Raw genomic sequence first — 25,968 nt, forward strand, 5'->3', positions numbered from 1 at the left:
TCGCCACCCCTCCAGAGATGGCGCTATACTCGTACTCACAGAAGACTTAGTTCTCTCTGTCAATTCATGTAGTGATAGAAGTTTTCGAAAGATGGCGCATAGGTACATATATTATGCTAATATTAGTACTGTCTTAGTAAATTTTGTAATCACACTAAATTCACTGCCATCTATCGGCACGCTTTAAAACTAAATATGAAGATTTATAAAAATACGATAAAATGTATTTAAATATGGATAAATGATTTTTTTTTATTTGCATTAATTATTTTTATGATTTTGACCCATGTTCTTCCACTGACATTTACAATTGTTAAATAACAAACGAATCCGTCAACGCCCTCAATACGAGAGTAGGCCAAAGCAAAGATAGATATAACTCCGTAATAGATGGATACAGTCTAAGGAAAAAATGTGCCTCGAAAATCAAGAAAATTTGATTCTCGTTCAGAGGGCGCTACTAGCTTTGGCCTAATGTCGTATAGATGGCGTTGACGGTTTCGTTTGTTATTTAACAATTTTAACGCATATCAGTGAAAGAACATGGGTCAAAATCATAAAAATAATTAATGCAAATAAAAAAAATCATTTATCCATATTTAAATACATTTTATCGTATTTTTATAAATATTTATTTTTAGTTTTAAAGTGTGTCGACAGATGGCAGTGAATTTACTGGGGTTACAAAATTTACTATGACAGTACCGCTCTAGTATAAGTTACTCTATGGTCTAAGTAAATTTTGTAATCACACTAAATTCACTGCCATCTATCGGCACGCTTTAAAACTAAATATGAAGATTTATAAAAATACGATAAAATGTATTTAAATATGGATAAATGTTTTTTTTTATTTGCATTAATTATTTTTATGATTTTGACCCATGTTCTTCCACTGACATTTAAAATTGTTAAATAACAAACGAATCCGTCAACGCCAATACGAGAGTAGGCCAAAGGTAGTGGCGCCATGTGATCGAGAATCAAATTTTCGAGGTACGTTTTTTCTTTACACTGTATCCATCTATGTAATGTCCATTGCACCAAAGAATACTAAACATAGAATGCTAGCTCACTCCATACATCATTTTTTTATACTATAGGTACTTACATCTAGCGTCAAGTAGCGGAGCTCTCAGTACTGCTCTTCTTCTTTGTCGCTGTACTTACTCTTTGCAGTGTCGTGGTCAGCTGCTGACACCAGCAGGCTCAGCACGGTCGCATACTTATCGCCTGTCACGTTCTAACAAGTATGTAAGTGCGAAAGTGACAGGCATAGTGACAGGTGATAAAAATGCAACCATGCTGACACCGCAGGCACAGATGTTGCTGGCCGTACGATTTCTCGCCATTTTCCGCGGTTGGAGGCCATTGTAAAATTGTAAGTTGTTGTTGCAAATGTATTGTGTTCTCCTGATTTATCGTTACGGTAAAACTTGACTTGGTAATGTACCCTTTGCAATCTAATTTATAGGTTTCTACCTTATAGTATTATAAATATGTGTACCACTGTATAGAAAAAGGGCTATGGATGTATAAAAAAACAGGTTTTTTTTAAGGAATTTATTTCATCAATTTCAAACTACATTTTCAAAATTACAATTGATTATAACTACGTTAAGCTATAATTTTTACCTAACTTTTGATCCGGACCTACATCCACATTTAAAAAAAAATTTGACACGTTCTCAAAAAATTTCAAATTTAGAATTTAACAATATATAACTAGTCTATCGTCCATTATGCGTTTACTACATAATATTTGAGAGCTAACAATAACCATGAGGGGAGCTAGTAAATCTTATTTATTTTTCTATAATAATAGTAAGGTAAGTAAGTCATTAGTTTTCGTTTCTAAGAAAAACATCTATGTTAAGATAGCTTCCGACCCATGGTATGATAGGCTTACTTATTCACTATGATTAAAATCTATTTAGTTAAAATTAGTTGCATGCTTGCATAAGCTGCGCTGCGGTGGTTTAATGCTTACGTATATATATCGTGTAAAACTGTCTCACATACATCGAAATTCGCTCGTTCCCATACAAAACTACTGATTAGTACTATTACTATAGCTAAAAATAAACCATTATTTATAACAAAATAAATCTGTTAAAAACGTAATTTAAGTTTCAAACAACGTATATTATTTCAAAATCAGGTACAAATTAAATAAATTAAGTTAAGGTAACTGAAGCATTAAAAGGAAGAATATGAGATCGTTTTGATTTTCATCAATTTGACAGTCACTAACCACATAAAGAACCCAACACACGGTTTCATAGCAAAAAAATATATAGAAGAAAACTGTGAATAGTAAAATAAATTTTTCAAATGTTTTGTTAGCGACTGAATAAAGGATTAAATTAAGTAATAAATATTAGGAGCTGTATTTAACTAAACATGCAACATTTTTTGGCTTTTCTTGTATCAAAATCACAGAAATAACATTTAACATGGCGTCTACTGAATCCACTATACTACACGCCAAATCATACCCGTCGCTCACGGCCTCCCGTGATCGGGTTCATATCGTGAATCATTCAAGGGCTCCATTTTTGCCATACTCTATTTAAATTCTAATACTTAACAAAAAATATAAATAAGTCAATGTGAAAGTTACATAACATGTGCAATCTTTTCTATAGTAAATACAGAATTTAAGTGCCGTTTACATTACACTGGCGTAAGCTTAATATTAAATAAAATCCTTACAAGTAATACATTTCTGGTTCAAAAAGAAATACATTTTATACGCGAGTCCCTGTTAATATGTAGGTATCAGTCATACTACTGGAATAAAAATTGAGGCAGCCAAAAGCAAAAACTTCCGTTCAAAAAGCACACGAAATAATACAGGTTTAGTTAGTGCCTATAACTGGCTTCTACTATCAGTCACCAATTCTACAAGTTATCGTCGTTTTCAACTTGCCATCGGCACGTACGATCTTCTACAGAAACAGCGATCGTTTATTATAGAGATTCTCAGATGTATAAGAAAATACAACATAAAAGTACACGCACACGCCTTCTCTTACATACTCGTATTTAAGTGGAATATATTTCCATTGAAATGCGGAGTTTCTTTGCAAACGGATATTATTATTCAGTTTTAGGCCTTGATTAAAATATAAGTTAATATCGATAATTATATACATAACTGTACTTATTATAGCGTTGAATCAATAAATAGTTGTATACAGTATAATTGCGTAAATAGCTGTCGAATAATACGGTTATAGCATAACATATTCTTACTATTGTAAGGTTATCAATTATCATTGTTTGCGTCAATCGTTTATCGAATCCGGTAGGTAAATTATATATGCTTAATTTGCACATAGCGTAATAAACAAAAGTAATTATTTCGTTACACATTAACAAATATTGAAATAATTCTATCTGATTAATATGTGAATAAATAATTATAATATTCTTTGTATAAGTTGCCGCGATATGGGACTAGCATAATAGCAGTGCTACTGAGTCGCAAAGTACAGGTGTAGTTTATGCAACCAAAGAAACCCTCACTCGAAACTTCTTTCATAGCGCAGACTATACTATTCTGGCCATCAATTAAATACTTGAAGCATTTTTGCCATAGCAAATGATAGTTACATAATTACAATCTAATTCTTTGGTAGTTTTCACTGGGTCCTTTTACCTTAAAAATACTTTAAATAGCGTTGTGCTTCTTGCTACAGCAAACAAAACGTAAAGGACACTAAATATACACCCCTCGTATCTGATTCCGTCAGATCAGGGTAACTTCTTAATAATCCCTCGAAGTTTTTGCAAAGCTTTCATTTCCCAAGTCGAAGTGACATGTTCACAGTAAGACAGCGGGTAAAGGTGTGGATAAGGCCATGTGCTCCGCCCCTCGCACTGGCAGTCTTTGTGCGGTGACGTAGTGACGCATCAGGACAGGGACGGTGGGGAAAGCCGTGGCCGCGCCGCCCAAGGTGTACCCCTCGGTATTACGACAGATTCGCATATGCATGAAACCACGGGTTGACCTGGGGACAAAAATCGATGATTTCATTAGTATAGTAATTAGTTGGTACCTACTGGTAGCACTAACCGAAACAGAGAGCACATACTTACTAAATACATTTGCGACACACCAAATATAATTTAGTGGAATATATTTTAGTAGGTATTTAATTTATTCACACAAAAACGACAAGGTAAAAGTCGTTAAAACTGAAATGAAATATGGTTATAAACTTACTTTAAACTTAACGAATAGTCGTGTTTTGCAGATTCGCTGTTTCGTACTAGAAAAGCACCTTCATCTGCATCCCTTAGCAAACTTTCTGCTTCGACGCGCGTTAGCGTCCCGTGATACCACCTGAAATGAGTAAAAAATACAAATTATGAATTTTTATAATTATTGTAAAAAATATAAATCGAATTATTGACAGTAGCATATTTGACTTATACCTATAGGATTATTTTTATTGAACTTACCCTTGTCTATCAAGCGGTAGCGTTGCATCGACAAGATCTCTCGGTGGAATGATGGGTCCTAGGTTCAAATGCAAACCCTTTGAACTGCCGGAACCACTTCCACTATCAAAGTTCAACGTCAATTTGTCTTTGTGCTTGTTACCTGAAATTAAAACAATACATTAAACCTCAAAAATATAAGCAGGCGTTTATCCCTACCTAAGATTTAGTGTCACATTATCTTTTCAAAACGTACCCTTAACTGAACCACTAAACAAAATGCTCCATTTCGTTTAACGTCAAGTAACACGCGATGGTCCTTAATCCCAAACTTCTAACTCAACTGTACAGCTACAAATTGATCGCAGCGTGTACAGGAAAAAGTTCCCTCAAAAAGCACTCAAGTAAATTAAATATTGGGAAAGCAGTGGCTAGAGATCTTCGTGTGAAGCAATCTAAAGTCATACATCTTAATCGGCATAATGCGGTGGCAGTCAAAGCTACTTAATAGTAGCGATGGATGCAGGCCGACAGTCCCTCTTCGGGCCTTTGTAACAAGATTGACAAGTAAATCTTTCTGACGTGATTGAATTAAGGCAGAAATAGACTCGGGATTTTGTCGGTAAATTCATAAAAGATTTATTTTTTGTAATAAAATATACTGACCTAGATTTAAGTCCTGGACGCTTTGGCTGGAAGATGCATTTGAAATGACACTCCCAAAGTCATTGTTTAGCTGCAGCGACTGTCCTCGCAATTTGCGGCGTAATTTGGGCATATCAAAAGGCAGCGTTCTGAGATCTGCCTCAGCTTCAGCTCGTCGTCTTCTTAACTTTGGCATATCGAATGGAAGATCAGAAAGATCTTGGTCCGGATCTTTACGCTCTTCTTCAGTATTACTGTTCTTGAAGTTGATAAATGTGTTTCTTGAATCGACACCTTCTCGGGAGTGAATTGATATACCACTATCCGATCCTTGTATTTCGGCGTCACCGGCCGGTGTCGAATGTCGGAAAGTAAGATTTAATAGATTCCGGTTTTGTAATGCTCGCCTTTTAGGCTTTGCTACAATTTCAACAGTCGTCTGAATTGTTGTATTTCCAGTTTCGACGTCCTCAGGAGATACTTTTTGTGAGTTGTTGTTTCTATTGTTATCGGAAGTTTCGGATGCAGGTTCCTGCGATGATTTGTCCGATATAGGACTTAGAATATGAAGTTTGTTAGTGTGATGTCCAAACCCCGACAGTTGCATATGATGCGATTTTGTAAATGGGACATTGCCGGAATCTGAACTATGTGAACTCAGAGAAGACGACCGTCGACTTTCTGAACTACTACTGCTCCTGTCCTCGCTAGTGCTACTCCTAAGGGATTCCATACTTCCGCCGCTACTGCTAGTTGCCATACTTTCGGTGCTTGAGTATTTGCGCCTCGGACGTGGAGCCCCGGGCCTGCCTTTGAATTCCATTATAGGACCGACCCCCTTTGGCCCTGTATGTCGATTCAGTTCTGGTGTGTCAGAATCGGAAGTGGGTCGGCCCTTAATCTCTAAAAAAATACCGTCCTTCGATTGCCCCCTCTCGTCGTCAGTGTCGCGTGATTCGCGACCAGCGCTTAAGCGTTGCGCAGCGTCCAGTTCAGTGGACGCAGAACCCTTTAAATCAACCATACTAGCGTCGCTGCTTGTTGGTGTTTCTCGTGCTCGTAAAGATTTTACAGGTAACCGTAAGTCCTTCAGTCGCGGATGTGCTGGTTGCGACTGCGGCAAGTTCGGTGCACTTTTGATGCTATTCATGGCGGAACCGTCTTTTTGCTGAAATTTTGTTGGCAGGGGAGCTGTTGACGGAGGTGACGGCGTGTAACCACGTAGTGGTAATTGAGAAGTTGAAGCGTTGCGGTCTTCCTCGTCAATGTGTATTTTTTCAAGCTCTTCAGACAAAGCTGACGCATTGCTTTCGTTTTCTCTTTTCTGGCGGATAGTGGGAATCTTTGATCGACGGACACTATCAGTTTTCATTGTAACTTTTCGGCGGCCTTTATAATCTGGTTCACCACGTTCTACAGCCTCAAAAGCAGACGATGCGGAAGATATGACTTTCCTCTCCTCAGCTTGTAAAAGTGCGGGATGGTTGCTGACGCGATCAAAATCGTCCAAGTCATCGTCTGAGCGTGCGATTTTACAGTCAAAGGCTGTTTCGTAAATTTGGCGGGTGGTCATCTCTTGCGGCCAGCGTGGCAGCGGCGCCGGCACGTAAAAGACGCTACGAGAAGGTCGGTGCTCCTCTACATCTTCAGGCGCGGCGCACGCGCAGCCGGCCGCGTCACGACCACGGCGCCTTGGCGGCATCCACGCGCTCTCACCCGACGAAGATGATGACCGCTCTAGCTCACGAAAGCCATCCTCCGCGACAGAGAATCGCTTGGGCAAATTAGGGCGCGCAGCGACGTGCGGGGCGTCTAAGCTGGCGGATTTTCTATACCGCGGGCCGCGTGATGAAGAAGTTGTGGACGCCGTAGGGGCAGACGGAGCCGGTGGCGGAGGCGCAGGCGTTTTGAACAGGTCGCCGTAGTAATAAGGACTAGGGTTCCTACGCGGCGCGTTAGCGTATCTCGGGTCTGAGCGACCGCTATCGGGAGAATGCAGAGATGGCGCTGTTGCGAAAGGATCGAATTCACCGAATTCGTCTTCCTCTCCGTCCGTCGATGACGAAGGATCTTCGGATGTTGATTCTGAAACAATTTAAAACATCATTTTTATAATGTAACTAGTCTACATTGCACACCAGTATTAAAAACTATTTATAATTTTTTGTGAATATATAGCAGTTCAGAAACCAAATGGCGCTCGTTCAAAGCTCTAAAGAGAATTTTCCCAGGTACCTAAACTAAGGCCGGTAACAAGGCAGACGCAAATGGTCGACGGCTGTCTGAGGTCGTTTCGTCTCAAGTGCCATCATTTAAATGAGCACGCCGGTGCCTTTCCTCTCGAGAAGGAAACCAATTGTAAGAGAAGTCAAATATTTCATATTATATTTCATCATTACTTTTCATCTTTTTCGTTTTCTTATATTTGCATAAATGCTAAATGCAACAAGTCATGAAAAATTTACTACAAGAAAATCTCAGAAAGCCTTACAATATATTTAAACCATTTCAGGGAAACGAAGGGGTTTTTTACATTTTTACAAAGTTAGTGCGTTAATGCAAGTCACTTACTCGTACCGCAAAGCTAATGTAATTTGAAAAGCACCTGGAAATACCCTAATGAGAGTTCCTTGCTTCTCACAACAAAAGGGTACATTTTCAATGCATCTTGAGCTAAAAAAAGCTTGGATTTATTAAGCCTTGAAACTGAAAGGATACCTACACTACAGTCGTGGGACGATTCGTATCCGAATACCGTGTCATTTTTTCGTTTTTAATAATCTATGTTCGTAGGTAACAGATTCAAAACAACTCTTTAGGTTTTGCATTTAGTCACTTAGTAACATTTTACCTGATTTCAACATTGAGTGATTCATATCGTATCAATAACCGATAGTTAAGTAGGTATGATATCATAGTATCGATAAACTATTCCAAGGTTTATAAATGAACAAGTTACATCAAACAGTGTAAATGATAATAATGCAAAGATTGTATGATTGAGAGAGATTGTATTGTAGGTACGCCACGCGCATCAGATGCTTACACCACGCTTTGAAGCTATTTTTATCGGTGTACCTGAGTCGTTGCACAAACCATGCATTATAGAGTAGCTTCTTGCAAGTTCCTTGAGACGCTTCCTACATTTTTAGGTCCCACACACTCACATTTCGAGTGCTGTGTCCTATCTCATCTCCGTGGGGACAAAGACCCTTTCTTCCGGCGCACAATCGCGCCGCAGTCTAGTTACTGTATTGTTCTCCGGAGTGTATCTAGCCTTACTCGCCACGCGACGGGATAAAAGAGAAAATATTGCAATGACCAAGCTATTATAAGGCTCAGTTTTTTTGTTTTGTTACTTTGACATACTTTACATCATTAGTATTGTCAACTACATTTAACTACTTTTTGATGGATTTTACACATTAGGTGTAATATAACGCAAGTACACACTAAATCAGGATTTGACAAAGGTGAAGTAAAGTAACATATGCAATGACCAAGCTATTATAAGGCTCAGATTTTTTTTGTTTTGTTACTTTGATACTTATACTTTACATCATTAGTATTGTCAACTACATTTAACTGGTTTTTGATGGATTTCACACATTAGGTGTAATGTAAAGTCAAGTACACACTAAATCAGAATTTGACAAAGGTGAAGTAAAGTAACATATGCAATGACCAAGCTATTATAAGGCTCAGATTTTTTTTTGTTTTGTTAATTTGATATACTTACATCATAAGTATTGTCAACTACATTTAACTACTTTTTGTTGGATTTTACACATTAGGTGTAATGTAAAGTCAAGTACACACTAAATCACACTGTGGTTGCCGTGATACTAAATTTTTTTACTGGCTTGTTACAAGCATATTAAGTAGCAATCCGCACCAAAGTACTTTTTCATTAGCTAAGAACGGACGCGCAAGTTTGATACCACTATTACCGGGTAACAATTGCAAGTTTTAATCAGCCCTATTGTCGTTCGTCGGTCTAGTATAGTCTAGACTGGAAAAATGTCCCGGACGTAATAAGCGGAGGCTTTTGATTGCGGTCTGTTACTCGTTGGAGCTAACTTTTTACCATTGACGTCATGCGGATGAATAGATTGCTTTATGGCAACTTTAAAAAAATCTTTTTTTTATGCTAGACTAGGCTTCACTTATATTTGTAGGCATGGCTATTGTACGAAACGCATATCGGAACTGGTTTGTATCCCGGTAGATGGCGCTGTTACCTCCGTCAAACTAGCGAACGTTAGTTCATCGTATTGGTATAAGGAGTTAAACTGTTTTGTACTTTTTCGAGGATTTGTGTGGAGATTTAATATAGAATAAATATACGTCTGTTTATCATTAAACACGGTATTTGTTCTTGCTTCCCCTTCGAGACCCTGGTGCAAAAATTGTACAGCTACTGAACTGGAGATATAACTTAATCCATAATCGTACCCGTCGAAGCGATTATATTCCTAAAAACCCTAATTTATATTAAATATGCCGTAAAGTAGGAATTTGCCTTAACAATCACACACGTATTCGGCAACCTCTAACCTTTGTGGGGTTCAGAAAGACATTTGGCACGTAAATCGCGGCAATTTAACAAATTTTCTCGCGACGGGTGTCGGTCATCCACGCGGAAAAGCAATTACGACACGTAATGACGTCACTTTAACTCCCTACGGCGCTAATAGACAATTTGCCCAGTGGGTCTATTTTCGAATATGCTGTCGAGGTATAAAGATTTGATCGGAAATGTATTGGTTGCCTTGCTCGCTCCAACTCACTGAAATCGGTTAGATTATGACAAGATGGTAACTAGATTGAAATTGAATCGAATTAAATGATTTCTTATAGCTGAGCAACAACGCAAGGGTCCGATTTTAGCCTCGTTGTCAACAAGACATACAATAGATATTTCGAATTAGATTGTATCTCTGCTCAGCAACTGTCGTTGTCAGTTTTTGAAAACACTGGCCATGACAAATGATTTTAATTTGACATTTCAGACAGAAACAAGTGACGCTTAAGACAAGTGGCATATGAGACGTTTTAATTGTTACAAATCCAGCGCGGAGCGTCTCGAGCCAAAACGTCCTTTTTCTACAATACCTTCTACAAGACATAGTTTCGTATTTATAATTTTATTTAATCCGTTTATTTACCGAGCAAACAACAGATGAACAGAAACAACTTCCTAACAGAAGTGCCTTTAACAGATTAAAAACCGGTTGTGGTAGTAGTAGTAATCACTTTATTGTACACAACACAGGTTTACAAAAATAAATTACAGTAATGGAAGTACAAAGGCGAACTTATCCCTATAAGGGATCTCTTCCAGCTAACCTTCGAGTAGATTAGTGGAAAACTAGCCAGTTGTATAGTAGGTTGTTTTGATAATTGCAGTCTTATATTTACGTATAAACGCAAAGCAACAGCAAATCGTACTAGAATAAAAACCAAGTCATTGAATTGCTTGTAATCAATAGAATTATCTAGTAACGATCGAATTATAATCGTCTAGTTTATTCAATAGACTCTATTGTCTTTAAACAGGATGTGGAGAATCAAATTTCAATATAAAATATTTACATTAGTTTCGGTTATTTCTGCTAGCTAAACATGATTTCAAACTATTAAACCTATTCTTGACATAAAAGTAGGTAAATTCATCATTTACAAGAACTGTGTAACCTACCAGATTCGTAGTAAGGTTGTGAGCGATGTCTGGGCTGTCGCTCGTGTCTCAGCGGCGCCGAGGGGGCCGGCTCTGGCGGTGACTCGGCTGAGCCTTCTGGCGCGCTCTCAGGGCTTCTCCTGGACACGCCAGGAGCCGACAAATCAAAGTCTGTCCGCCTGGCCGATTCGTAGTCAGCGCGTCTTCTGGCTGACTCCGCGTCAAACTCTACGCGCCTGCCGGAGTCCCCGTCGAACTCTCTGCCCGGGTATCGTCGTCCGGATTCGTAGTCGTAGGGACGACGGCTAGAGTCGAAGTCGTAGTTGCTACGGCGTGTGTCGTAGCGCCATCTGGCGGAGTCGGGGGAACGGCGTTGTTCGCGTGAGCGGCGGTTGCGCTGCGGGGACCGGCGCGCTGTGTCGCGAGGCGTGCAGTACGCCTCTATGAACTCAACCTGTAACAATCATAAAGACATTTGATTTGAATATTTCATACGGCACCTCTAAATATACGGATTATTGGTGTAGGTATTTTCAATAATAATAACGAAATAGTCGTAGCGCCATATTGTTCCATGCATAATTTTAGCAGTAACAACTAACGTTCGTTAAAATTTACTATCTGGCAACCTTCCTAGTAATTGCATACCGAACCACTATTAGCAAGAAAGCCCTCTATCATGACGGTCGATTATGTGGCACAGTAAACTGGTAATAAAATGCAGCGGTCACATATCCGCCCGGAACGGTCGGTTAGATCTCCCCTCCCGCCATTACCACGGGTCGGTTTATGGGGACGAATATAAAGAATATTATGAGATATTGTACCAGCATTGACGATACGATGAGGTGATAACATTCCAAGGGACGGTGCCAAATTTAGTCCGTACCAAGACAAATTGTTATGGCGCCTTGTTTTGTTGTGACCGCTGGAAGAGCGGAGTTGGGATCATATTACGAAATACAGTGAAACCTGGATAACTGAGACTTCGAGGGAGCTGCAAATTTGCCTCACTTAAAGAGGTATTCCACTTATCCAGGGTCTCATCAGTTAGCCAGGCATAAATAAATTTCTGTCTCATTTACAGAGGATTCCATTCATAGAGGTGAGAATATAGGTTATTTCAGTTATAGAGGTAGTTAGTAAGTCATTTTGTAAACTTTATATATCAGTTGTAGTCTAACAAATAATGTATAATGCAATGATATGAGTTTCCATACATTTAACAACTGGACTGGACTCGATGGTAACATAATAATTGCATTGTCACCCAACTTACATGTGTATGCAAATTTAAAGCTTCATTGGAAGTCGGGAAGAGGGTCAAATTTAACTTGCAAGATTTTCCTATCAGAGATTTATTAAGAATATAGCAGTTCTGCGTACATTTTTGTATGCAAAGGTGCTAAGCTACTCGTTTTGCTAACTGTACATTGCAAGTTAATAAAAAGCTTGTAAAAATCAACGAATCTGGACTGAATATTGAGGTTTTATTACTTTTCAGTGCGTTCCTTTATTTTCAATGCTGTTACACTTTTACCAAATCACATGTGTCCTGGAATGGAATCTGTTTAAACGAGATGATATCTGTTTAAGCCGGGGGTGTTTCTGGGCCATTAGAACCCGTGATGAGTCCCCGCTTCCGCGCCCCCGGCCACGAGCCATAGGGCTCTCATTAAGGACCAAATTAGTAACAGATCCGCAGGATCCATCTTGGTGCATAAATAACTTGAGTGTTTACGCACCTATTAATGCTTTATGGTGAAACATTTTATGTGACACGGTAATGGCATTAACACGTTTGGATACGTAAACGTTGCCTTCAATGGTTTTACATTCACAACATAAGAATAGGTATAGAAAGATTGCAGCCAACTTTTTATCGTCGTATCAAAGCAATATTCACTAACAAAAAAAATCACTGAAAATTGTATTGTAAGCGATATTTAATAAATAGTTTTGTCTGGCTCGGATAAGTGTTCATAATATATAATTTTTAGGGTTCCGTACTTCTGTACCCAAAGGGTAAAAACGGGATCCTATTACTAAGACTCCACTGTCCGTCTGTCTGTTCGTTTGTCTGTCCGTCTGTCTGTCACCAGGCTGTGTCTCATGAACCGTGATAGCTAGACAGTTGAAATTTTCACACATGATGTTTTTCTTAGCAAATATTTAGTATTTTAAGGTTTCTTTCAATAACCTTGATTGTAGCGCAAATTAGTCAAATGTGTATTTTTCCACATTTCGCTCTAAATTATTACAATTTGTACTGCGTCAACATGCAGCAAATTAAATAATACGGTTTCCTATCCGAATTCAAACAAATTTACGAAAATTAATGTATTGAAGAAGACCGTTGACCACGAACGCTGTAAAGAGTTCGAAACGTCGGGATGTATTACAAATTCAATATACGCGATATAATCCGTTTTCATAGTTTTATTTCATGAGTAACTATCGCGGTAACCGAAGACAATATTATGTATTGAAGAAGGTTTACATTTACACCGATTTATATCTTAAAATGCCAGATATAAATACAAAAGGTAAACAAAATCAGTATTCGCATTGACATCAAGTAGGTATATAAAAGTCGTAGCTCAAAAAGAGAAAGGGCTGAGATGCGGTCTGCCCTCAGGACCGAGGAACTCTTTATTCAAACTTTTACTATAAGGGCTCGATTCATCTGGCGCATTGTTTAACGATCCGCCGTTATGCATGAAAATTATTTTACATAATTAAACGACGAGCAACCCTCGCCCTGATTTGCGATGTCTACAGAGGTTTGCTCGTTATTTGCATATTTTGCACCGCTGTAATTAAACGATCTCTCAAAATTGCAGAATGATCATTCTTTTATTCTACAAAGTTCCGTAGTCGAGCATCCAGACGGTATCCGCAGTACAGTAGTCAATTCATTGACATTGTAACGTAATGTATATCTCCAAATACGAGAAAGAACTTTACTTTCAAGGCTCAAAATGTAGTTGTCCACAAATAAATGTAGATAATCCAAGCTAGTCTATCCTTTAAGTACGCAACCCCCGCCTCCGTATAAAATAGACCACCTAACTCCATGCAAATTATGTACTCTGGTCCAAACTCTAAATAGACGAACATTTTATTTACCGATTCAAATCAATGCCGCCATTCGGCCGTAAGGGTTAACTTTGAAAGGGATCAAATTGAATTCAGCTGAAGCTCGCATGCTCCCGTCTGTCCATTCATCAATTGTATCGCATAAAGGGGGAATAGTAGACAACAACTCACTTCCTGCGTACTATTCCATTAGATCGTACATATAAACGCAAACACGATATCTCGATCAGTAATTAATAGAACTTTAGATTGATTTTTATGTAGAAGTAAGCAGAAGATCGTCATTGGATAGATACGTCGATACTTCGTATCACCGTTTTATCAATTTATCAATAAAACCAATTTCAGTTTAGTTTGATAGGGGTTGTAAATTAAAATCATCTTTACCTGTTGGTAACTACTGTTATCAAGGAATTAATGTAGGTATTTTTTATTGGTTATATGATGGGAAATGTGTAATCATATTGTGCGTTCTGTGTAAGTAAGTAAGTAAACACTTTATTGTACGAAAAAGAAAGGAATCAAGGCTACATCAGATAAAAGTAGTACAAAGGCGAACTTCCAGTTAACCTAAAGAAGTTATTAAAATCTAGACCTAAAGTAATTCTGTGTAACTAGTAATCTCTGTTTGCTTCTCTTCCTATTAATCATATTTATTAGATCTTTACAGGTTTCTTGCTTATTCATTCTCGTGCAATAACAAACTTTTCAGATTAAATTACTTATTGAATTTCGCTGAATAAACGTACCCACACCCTGCTCATTTAAAAAATGTCGAGACATTCTTACGCCTCGTTCTCTGTGATATATTTGTTTCAGACTACTTCCCTTTTATTTTAATTAAATTCGACGAGTGAGGACAGACGGAACGGCGCAAAAACAGCAATATGACCGGCCTTGTGGCGGACTGAAGCTTCTAACTGAGATGTATAAGTCACACGAAACCTATCAACATACGCTCTTTTAGGTCAATAAAACTGAATGAGGAAACTGCGATCGATACCTAATTAAATGTTATAGTCTCTCTATCAAACTGTAAACCGATCGAGATTTATAGCTAGCTGATTGACTTCTCAGAAAGAGCTCAAAGTATCAAGAACCGCGCAGATCCTGTCGAATTCTTATTCTTACCACGTCGTATGACTCAGCGACCTTTTTAGGCCTAGGTATTTGGCGTCATTTAAAATATTTTAAGAGATAAAGACTTATCTCTCACCACTAGTGTCGACTTAACACACAACAATGGTAGTGTGATCTCCAAACATTATCTCAAAGGCTCGGCATCAATACCGACTTATGTACACCTACACTGAAAATTTGATAGCCGTTTCGTAGTTAGCAAAAAGTTAGTTATTATCCGTTAGCACGTTAAAGTTTATCGATGATTCAATGTTGATAACGAGACCAACAAGTTCATATGTACCGAGAACAAAACACAAAAAAATAATATTTACTCATGTAAATGCACGTTAATGATCCAAGGAAGTCCATATAAACAATTCCGGGTTTGCCCACGTGAGTAATCCAAAAAGCATGAAGGATATGGGACACGCTTCAGACGCCGGTGGTGAGTCAGACGGTATTAATACCGGAGACACGCCTCCAGGGATACCGGCTAAAATAGCTTCAGCGTCGCGTGACTCCAATAATCATTGTTTACTTTCTAAATCTCGTATTTGAAAACCATTATGGGACCGAAAACAACCGTATTTCTAACTTGTATAAAAACTATTTTAGTATCAAACGATCGCGTGAGATAAGAATTTGAGAGAGCAAACGGAGTATACGGCGCATTTCATAGGTCGTTGATTTAACGGCAAAAATGCTCCTAACAATTGCGTCGGTATTTTAGCACGTGACCTAGTCGAGCAATTTTATTTTGGTGTTATATATTTTTTTGTTTGAAACTATAGTTGTATCTTCAAGGACGCATTAATCATTCTTAGATAAATGCCTATCATTAATATATGTTCCAGAAATCTAATTTCATTAGATAACTAATTTTTTTTGTGTGATAAGAACAAATTTAATTATGCCAACATGTAAAAACAAAATTAAGTACCTAAGTACATATGTATTAAAATTATTTTCAGTGGCAAAGATTAGCTGGAAGAGATCCCTTATAGTCCTTTGTACCTCTATTTCTGTAAATTTTATGTAAACCTGCAAGTGTTGTGTACAATAAAGTGATTACTGTAGTAGTTTAAAAATATAAATATAACTCAATCACTTTATAGAATCCCCCGGTTATCCTCCTAATTAGCGGGGCTTTTAGCAGATGTTTTGTGAATTTGTATTTATTGTGTGACTCACCTCCTCCACTGTTTACAATAACAACGACGACAAAAAAAGATCGCAATCTTATGTGAGTTTCGCACTTCGCGTACTACAAAGATTTATGATCGATAGACATAGGTATATTAGAGGTGGAAGATTCCTAAGAAATCTTAAATGGACATTTGTGTTTATTTATTGACATTTTAAGTGCTCTTGCGGATAAAGCATGACATAAGCATAAGACTAAGACCATAATGTTCAGAGGTTGTGTGTTGGAAGCCCCGAGACTGTTTATTACGTATGTGTCAGTGATAAAGATATATTTTTTTATAATTAATCGTAATTAAATGAATTAGATCTGGTTATCAGCAACTATAATACTATATGCCGACGATACAACGAATGCCGCAAAAACATTATTTGTAGAGCCATAAGAGCGTGTCATATTTTTGCGGCCTTCGAAGAGTAACATAATTATTGCAGGTGACTGTGCCGGGTGTTCGCAGTTTCAGACACTATATACAGATTGCTAGAATTTGATAAAAATGGGGGTTGCTCGACAACTGCTAACAGTCTGGCCACTCCCACCCCGTCAGATCACGTTCCGCAAACTACAGACCGCAAACAGGTACAGCTTTTTATTATTTTCACTTTCGTAGGCTTCACGTACGTGCTTTCATTATTACGGGCTTGGTGAAAATCCCTGCCAACTGTCTAGGCATTTATTACTATAAAATAATATAATGGCTAAAGCATATTTTTGAAAGATGAAAGATACTAAATTTTGTGACCTTTGTGAGTTACAAGCGTGCGTGTTTTAGCAAGCGAGCCGTGTCATGAGAACTCACGCTGAATCAGAACGAATCGCGTTTCCATAAACAGGTACTAATTTTAACATAGATACTTTGAGTAAGACTAAATTCTACTCCTATTCAAATAGATATTTAAGTATAGGTAGAGGATAATTAAAATCATACTCTCTAAAACATTATAAATGAGACCCCCGTAGACCATTAGCCTGCATTTCCTGCTCACTTGACTAGGCTAGACAAACAATTGTTGCAAATGACAAAACAAGAGGAGGAAATAAGCTTAATTACTAAGTTGCCAGTCCGAGCCGAAGGGCCGAGGGCTTCCTTGAGGAGGCCCTTGTGAATGTTTCAATGAGGAAGTATGCAATTACGGAAGAAATTTACACACTTCCTTAAAAGGTCGTTGAACGTACTTAAATTTAGCATTTAAATCTTAAGCCGCATCATACAAAAATAGAACACGATTTGTAAACGACAAAAAACAACAATGACTAGACACCTCATAACAACATAGGTTCATTGTTATGTTGATGAAAGGCAGGGATCAAATTAGTTCCCTTTCTTATATCCGTTGTTCGTCTGTCAGTGCTCGCACACTTTGAAAGGAGAGAAGTTTGAATGTATCATTCAGTGCTAAGATGTACCAGATAAGTACCAGAGGGCCGGATGGAGCACAGATCAATCTTTGTTTATGACAAGGGCCCTCGCTTCCTTAGAATTCGCTTAGAACTTTGTTAGATCACGTCTTCTTTTTACAACTTAGATACTGATGACACTTGAGACTACCTTGAAACTTAAGTTCCTTGTTGGAATCTGTGAAGTCATTAGATCGGCATTTAGATTGTAATTTGTCATGACGTAGGCGTTAATTGGCGTACTGTTATTGATTGAGATGTTATCAAATTACGTAACATTCAATGAATTCTTATCAATGAACTCCAGTATGTCCTAGCAGTTTATTTAGAAGTTTACTACGTAGTTAGGTACTTTGGAAATAGGACAAAAGATCACTGTCGTATCGGGCACCAAACTTTGCTCTCTGAACTCTTAACTGAATTAAGGCAGCCCCAGGGACTGACTCCAAATCAATATCAGCCACGACCTTATCTTTTATTATTGCCTTAGTTAGCTTATTGTTTTGTAGATAAAAAACGCTTATCAGGCTTATTCTTGATGAGGATGTTATTATTGATTCTTACATACATATATGCCATTATCTTCTATCTTCTGCTAGTCATTCTCATCTCTTATGCCATATATTATGTAGATACAGATAGACTTGTAGTTTATAATTGAATTGGCGGAACCAGGAAGATAAAATTAAATACTTAAAGAATAAACCTTTTCAGGGATATACGGGGAATTCCACCTATACTTATATGTAGATCACTAGAGAGAGTATGTTGGGATATATTGTTATCACAATGCGTACTTGAAGTTTGATAGGAAGTATTATAGAGCTGATTCTAAACAGGCTAGCCATTAACCTAAATCAAAGGCCACAAATAACTCACCACATGCACAACCAGGATCCACTGCGCGATCTGTCGCATCTTCGATATCAACTTTTTGTTAGAAGGCATAGTTACTAAGTCATACAATCCAGTCTTGACTATAAAGTAACTATGCAAGGAATTCACAAATGGCACGGAACGATCGCTAACTTTATCGACCGTTTCACTTGTGACACGCACACACACACAATCTAGAACTACACTTTCACAAAAACTTGTTCTTAGTCAACGTACACGAAATGTCTGTCACACAGCAGTTTTTAATGTAAAATGATGTGCAACCTTAGATGTTTGGCAGTTAAACCTGCGTTATAACACCTAGAATGGTTCTTTGCTTCACGAGTCCAACTGGAGACTGACAACACTGCTCAAACACTATACGCGAATGTGTAAAACGGTGACTCATCGCCCCGCATACTGTTTACCGAGGCTTGAGTCATCGCGGTCGTTCGTCGCGGGCGCGCTTTAAGCGCTTCACTAACCCCCGACTAAGGCGTAAACCGCTTACAAATGCCAAGCGCTGGAATGCTATGTTATAGGAAATCGACTCCATTAATACCTCCGTTCCGCACGTGTACAACGATAAACCACGCCATAATAGACTTTAAGGTGTTAGACACAAGAGCTAAGGTCCTTATTCAGAGTTGGTTGGGTAGAGAAACGCTAACTTTCGCGTTTGAGTTAAAACTTGTGTTACGGCTTACGGCACGGCCTCAGAGTAGATCGAATGCCGTTTTGAGGTCGTTTGCGCGATAGGAACGCTAAAATATCTATCTAATGAACTAGGTACTGTAGGTAATTGACAGTACTGAGTAATCGTCTTATCTGTAGTGAAGGCGCACTTCGGCTCTGTCTAATTAAAATAGATACGTACTAGATTAGAAATAGTTTTAAGCTTGTTTCGAAACCAGTGTCTGTACTCAGATATCTATGATGCGAAACGGTAACTGGCCAAACGTAACTTTTTCAATGACTACTGCTCTGTTCGAACGGTTCGTTTAAAGTTCTCCTCTAGAAAAAGAGCAATCGTTGCTAAATTAAGGAATTAGCTAACAAAAATTTCCATGGTTAGATTGTCTCGTCGCACTGTGGCATTTACATTTGCATATGGCCGACCTTCTGTGGCCTTTTACGTAATATGGCGAGATTTAAGTTATGCAGCGAAATATTGTAAACGGACGTATCAATCGAATTTAACTATCGTGAGGCATATTAACTTAACTAACTTAGCGGTTTCACTCACGTATTTTTGCCACTCGCACACACTCTTTCTCTCCTCTCTCTCTCTCTCTTTCTCTTTTCCTTTCTCTCCTTTCTTCTCGACAGAGTCGAACACATGTTATTCTTGCATGGCTTTGTTTGATAATGTTGATAACAGGACTCTTCCTAGTTTTTCCTCCCTTTAGAAACTTTCGTGAGAAATTAGCCCAAGCTGCAGCGCTTATTATTTCTTACCTTGTTATTAATTTAACAGCATAATAAAGTACAACTCGGTTCTTTCATATATATTTTTTTTGTTTTGATCAATAAGCAGTTTTTTTTAAATAGTTCCTGGTCTCTTATAATTTTCACTGTTTGCAACTTCATTTATTTTCAAAACTTCATATTTATTTTCCTGATATCTATGGTATACTATAGGCCCTTATTAATTTGATTCATCAAAAGAGGGCAGATGCTCGTGAGTCTCGAGTGATCATCATACACATACTTATTCAATTTAAAATTTCTCATGTTTCATACATTTTCTTCCTTATGCTCATCAGTATTTTTTATTGCAAAATATCACAACATACAAAGCTACAATGCTGTCCTTTTCTGTTGTATTTTGTAATATAGTAATTTTTTTGTATGTCTAGCAGACGGCCGAAAGATAGAATAAGAAAAGGGTTCTATTACTAAGCGGTCCCGTTGGTACCGTTAAGGTATGAAAACCCTAATAACTAAAATCTAGCCACCTGCGTAGTTTAACTTAAACTACCCTTTTCGTATTCTATCTATTCTTCCGGCTGTCTGCTAGACATACAAAAAATTTACTATTTTACAAATTACAACAGAAAAAGACAGCATTGTAGATTTGATATGTTGTGATATTTTACAATAAAAAATACTGATGAGCATAAGGAAGAAGTTTAAGTTAAACTTCTTCCTTATGCTCATCAGTATTTTTTATTTCATTAGCATATTGTCTGGAATATCACTCGAACATTAACTTTAACTTAAATTATAATATTCTAGAGTGATATTCCAGACAATATGCTAATGACACTTAAGTGCCAAGTCTTTCAAGGATAATGCACTTAGTGATGACATCACAGCCTCCGACGAATCATGCAAAAATGTCCCTTACGCAATGAACAAATTAAAAGGAAAGTAATGTACAGCGAATATTTCAATTTACGAAATTCGTGAATGTGAGTCAGCTCAGAATTTGTAAACCCTCATAAGTAAGTATACATGCCAGTACTTTGACTATAGGGAATATTACAACGTGAGTGTAATAAATTACTTGATTACGCGAAACTGCGTAAGGGGCGCCACTGCCACAATCTGAGTCTATCGAAATTTCGATATCTAACATCTCTGTCACTCTTGCAGTCTTGCATATTCGAGCGATAAAGAAGCAGATAGCGAAATTTCGGATTCGCGTTTCCCGCCTTGATGCATCAATGTCATATTTTATTATCTCTGAAAACTTGTCAAAAAACCTGTTAAAGGTACAGTACGTATAAGTTACTCTATGGTTTACTAAAGGGGTTAGTGCTGCACTCTGGTGGCAGGACATTGCAGTAAATCAGTAATACCCCCTTTTAACATTAACAATTGTCGAGGTTGAATTCTTCGCACATTATAACTTCAAAATTCTTGGAAGTAAAGTTTCTTTACGCATTCACTGCCAGGGGGCGTGGCCTAGGAACAAACTTGTATGACGGTGAACGCACATGTGCGTTGGGGGCAGTGAATATGTTAAAGTATGAAGACTTGGAGGGAGGCGAAAGGGTAGTTCCAAACTGCAGGAGTCAGTTTGGCATAAATATTAACTACGAGGAAATTTGATATTTCTCTGAACACAATGCATCATTAACCTGTCATCTGTGTTACTTGCATTAGTAACGTAACACCTACAACAAACATACATGGATATTAATTAAATCGTGGAGAGAGGCTATACACAACACTACCACTGTCGTCACATATAGACATGTTCTCATCTCAATGCCAATTGTTCACGGTCATAACAAACTTAGACTTCTTATCTCTATACTTTGGTGCGGCCGCAATCGAATCCGATGGTAATATGATGATGCATTCTTGTTATCCCTCATTAGGGACATAGAGCTCGCAGAAGAATTCTCCCTTTGTCGCGATCTTGAGCGGCTACTTCCAGTTCTTTCCAGCTGAGTCCAGGTGAGCCAGCCTCCTTCTCAACTGATCGTCTCCATGTAGTAACAAGGCCTTCCCGACCGTGTACTGCCAGCCGAATGCCAGCGTAGACCCTGTTTGACCAGGTGGTTGTCCCGCCTACGGAGCACGTGATAGTATAATAACCGCCTTAAAGACGTGTATCCAGCGGAGAAAACCGTATTTACTTTACTGAGTCAGAATGCTGCTAATGAGAGTTGTTTTGTGGTTCTCGATAAGCGCGGTGCAGTACTCTTTTAATTACCGAGTGGCTAATCAGGTGTTTATGACTACCAAATGACTTGTTTACATTTATGGTTTCCTCCGCGATGACTAACGGAATTAGAATGTAACTAATCGGTCTGTATGCACATGATTAAAGCAATATAGCTACTGTAAGTTGTTCGATGGATGTTTATATAATAGGTTTAACTGGTTTTATTTCTGTAGACCATGGCTTACAATATTGAAAAACCGTTGGTAGCTTAGCGGTAATAAGAGCCTGCAACTTTCAATCCGGAGGTCGCGGGTTCAAACCCCGACTTGAACCAATGAGTTTTTCAGAACTAATGGACGATACATCATTTGATATTTACCAGTTGCTTTTCGGTTAAGGAAGATGAACCTTGTGAAGAAAACGGACCGCCTTATTAGGAATTCCTAATGAGGCTAAGTTTCCCCCTCTGGGTTAGAACTGTTAGAACATCTGTTTTGGATGTCAAACTAAGGGGCACGGTTTTTTCTTAGACTACCTCTCTATTACAATAAATAGTTATGTATGTAACAAAACATTTTTTTGTCAACTTGTTCTGGCTTACGCGTAGATATTATCATTCTGCATGACTGTCTTTTAATTTTCAGACGGAAGGGTCACGCATATTCTAGAAAATACGAATAAGTGATTTGTAAGACTAATGAGAAACAGGCGTATATGGTATGTATGTACACATACTGCATGTACGGAGACTTAGTTTCACATTATCACTGTGGTAATTGTCTTATCGGTGACTCATAGGTGTTCCCTATCACTATCAGCTCCACTGGGTCACATATGGGCTGTGACGCTCACGTGAAAATAATGAGTCACTTTGTGCCCGCGGCAGGTGTTCTGTATTTGACGTTTTGCGCACGTCAGGGGACGTGTTATTCTGATTGAAGCCAGCGCGCAGCACAGCCGAACTATCAGAAAAAACAGTGTAACCTACTAGGTATTTTCAAATCTCACTGTTTGTTACGAAGTTGGAAGTTTCTAAAAACAAGCAAAACTAACATAAGATTATGTACACATACATTAAACTCAAGTGTCAAGTGACCTACGCAATTGTTTACATGCTGCTGCAAGAGTTTCATTACCTACCCACTTTATGAATGGAATTCATTCATATAATGGAATGGAATTCATTCATGTAATGGAATGGAATTTATTCATAAAGTGGATATGCACTTATGCAGCTCGATGTAAATATACTGTATTTCATATATAGGTATAATAAATATAAAACTTAGTATTATCATTTTGTATTACCCTGCACCAATTACATGATTACATTTTAAGCAACAATGGTTGACTGTATTGAACGCATAAAGACATTCCGCATTTGTACATTTTTGTATTGTACTATAAACTTTATAAATAAATAAAATCATAGTGTCACAGTCGCGCTGCACACTGGTTAAACAGAGCGTTCGTCTTGCATTGCACTCAGTAATGGGAATAAAGTCCGTGGATGGGGGTCGGTTTAGAACGGAAACAAAAAAGTGACTACCGGTATTTTGGGTAACAAACATATTGGACGTTGAAGCAGGGTTGCAAGCGTGAGAAACAAACTTAAATATTGTGCGTCATTATAATGAATTTTAACAACCTAAGCTACGTGAATTGCCATTATTCAAGTCGTAGTTTTACGTATTATCGTACCTACTTAAAAAACACGCTTTGTCACTATGTTAATCAGAAATGAGGTTTTACTTGAAATTGCGTGAACACAGAACGAAACTATTAATAAATTTGACGGATAATATAAACTTTAACGTCTTAATTTCTAGGGGAGACTGGGGAGACTTGATCCTAGGGGAGACTTGGTTACCTAAATTGTAAATATAAAACCATATTTAAATGCCAATAAATGAAAAATAACTGTCCTAAAAGGAACCAATCGGTATAATGTCATGATTTTGACAACGTAGTATATAGTTAGAATTGTTATTTTAGATATATTTTGAATGTCAAGTAAAAGTGCAAGTATGACATCATTAGAAAAACCGTTGACTATCCGCTGCTAACTTACGCCAAACAATTACCACACCATAAAGGCCGAACCCTCCCAATTCAGAGTCGTTGGGCCCAAACAATTCCGACACCCAAGCATTGAAATCGTTCGCACTGCGACGCATATTTTACACGCCTATTTGAGCGTTGGAAATATTTGGCAAATACTAGCAAATCAATAAATACCAGCGAATCAATAAATACTGGCGAATAGGTTGAACTGAGAAGATAACGAGTGACAAAATGAAAATAAAATAACGATCGCGCGTCTAACCTACTGTCCGCGCGCCAATTCCGTGCATTTGGAGGTCGAGGAAGTGAGAGGGTGTGCGCCGTGCCCGTACGTACAAACTGACACTAGGTACTCTGTCATGACGCCAAAGATTCCTAACATTCCTCAGCCGTGCACGGAATTCACGTGCGGACAGTACTTGCCATTGACTACGGTCTGGTCGGTCTGTACGTGACATGGCCACCATACGAGTACGTCTAAATATGTCAGTTTACGACATCACACTGACGAGTCATAGTTTGGAATAAAAATTCAGAAAAGACGCCGTAAATTAACTAACTTTGCTCCGTATTGTAACAACATGAACAACTACAATTTTTTTAATACTAATTGAGCATGGGCAACGTTGAATACGTTATTTATGATGATTTATCCAAATTAATATTAGGTATAATTGTGAAAGTAACTCAAATCTTTTTGTTATTTTTGTTGTTTCTACTGAACAGGTTATGCTGAAATAGGCATACAGGAAACTTAAGCGCTAGAGATGAACATAGGGTATTTTATTTTGGAAAATCTACCCTCTGGGTGAAGGGTGGGAAAATTACACAGACCTGTAATAATACCACGCAAGCAGAACTGCGGGCACTGCTAGTGCTCTATACGCGAAGCAGATATGCAACAGGGTTTGGCTGACTCGGCCACTCGGCATGGCAAGGTGGATGGCCTAGGGCGACGGTAGAGGGCGTAAAGTTACCGTCGGCCAGATATATCATTTGAAGCTTTTTCTCCAGTCGTAGCGGTTTTCCGTTCCACTGATTCGAGGAGAGGGAAGACGTGTGTGCGTCTGTGTTTGCGTGAACGTTTACGCACCTCAACATATCCTGCGCAATTGACCGCTCCCGAATAATGGACTCCGATAAGGAGTCGAAGTGATCGCCATGGTCAAAATCCGCCAAAGGGATCATCATAAGCGACCCCAAAAAATAAAAGCCCACCTCATCCATGGTGATGTCACTGTTACTTTCTCGTACCTCGCTTGCGTGACACACGGTTCATGTATGGGCATAACTCGGTCATGGATCTATATTTAAGCATTAAGAATGGGCTTCCTTTTGAGCATTTAGCCGACCTAGAAAATGTAACATTCTAATTATAAAATACTTAGGTCATAGATGAATTTAAGTAACAAGTTTTGGCCGAAAAACTTTTTATATTTAAATGGAAACCTGACATGATGGGTTTTTAAAAGTATGTATGTAAAAACCGACGACAACTAAATAGGAATTTACAATGAAACGACTAATTGACATATTTATATCTAAAATACAGTCAATTTACGAGTATGTGAGAAAATATAAAACAAATCAAGTGATTACTAAAGAAAATATCACAATCACAATCGGCCATTTACCACATTTAGGTATCCAGTGGACTTTTGAAATTATTATAACGACTGAAAAAATATATGGTGAAGGTATAGTGTGTTCTGTCATGTGTTCATTATGGCAGGCTGTGTATTGGCTACAGAGTGCAGATTGTCTAAACCTTCAGAGCAACTAGGGCTCAACCTGTCTAATGCGATTGCTATT

General features: G+C 38.2%; 1 protein-coding gene across 2 annotated transcripts in view; it reads right to left on the minus strand.

Moving 5' to 3' along the window:
• Positions 1-1,818: 1,818 nt before the first annotated feature.
• Positions 1,819-25,968, minus strand: part of LOC134748801 (uncharacterized) — a 215,160-nt gene continuing 191,010 nt past the window's right edge. The window contains exons 1-6 of one of the 2 annotated variants that reach the window (XM_063683596.1): positions 18,477-18,857; positions 10,796-11,228; positions 5,116-7,179; positions 4,471-4,612; positions 4,232-4,351; positions 1,819-4,016 (exon numbers count right to left, since the gene is read on the minus strand). In XM_063683596.1, coding sequence (XP_063539666.1) covers positions 3,830-4,016; positions 4,232-4,351; positions 4,471-4,612; positions 5,116-7,179; positions 10,796-11,228; positions 18,477-18,545 — 3,015 coding nt within the window. In that variant the 5' untranslated portion in view covers positions 18,546-18,857 and the 3' untranslated portion in view covers positions 1,819-3,829. Of the gene's footprint in view, positions 4,017-4,231; positions 4,352-4,470; positions 4,613-5,115; positions 7,180-10,795; positions 11,229-18,476; positions 18,858-25,968 lie in introns of those variants that run through there. The other variant, XM_063683595.1, reaches the window with a different exon arrangement.

The sequence above is a fragment of the Cydia strobilella genome, chromosome 17 (genome assembly GCF_947568885.1).
Source record: "Cydia strobilella chromosome 17, ilCydStro3.1, whole genome shotgun sequence".
Classification (NCBI taxonomy): Eukaryota; Metazoa; Arthropoda; class Insecta; order Lepidoptera; family Tortricidae; genus Cydia; species Cydia strobilella.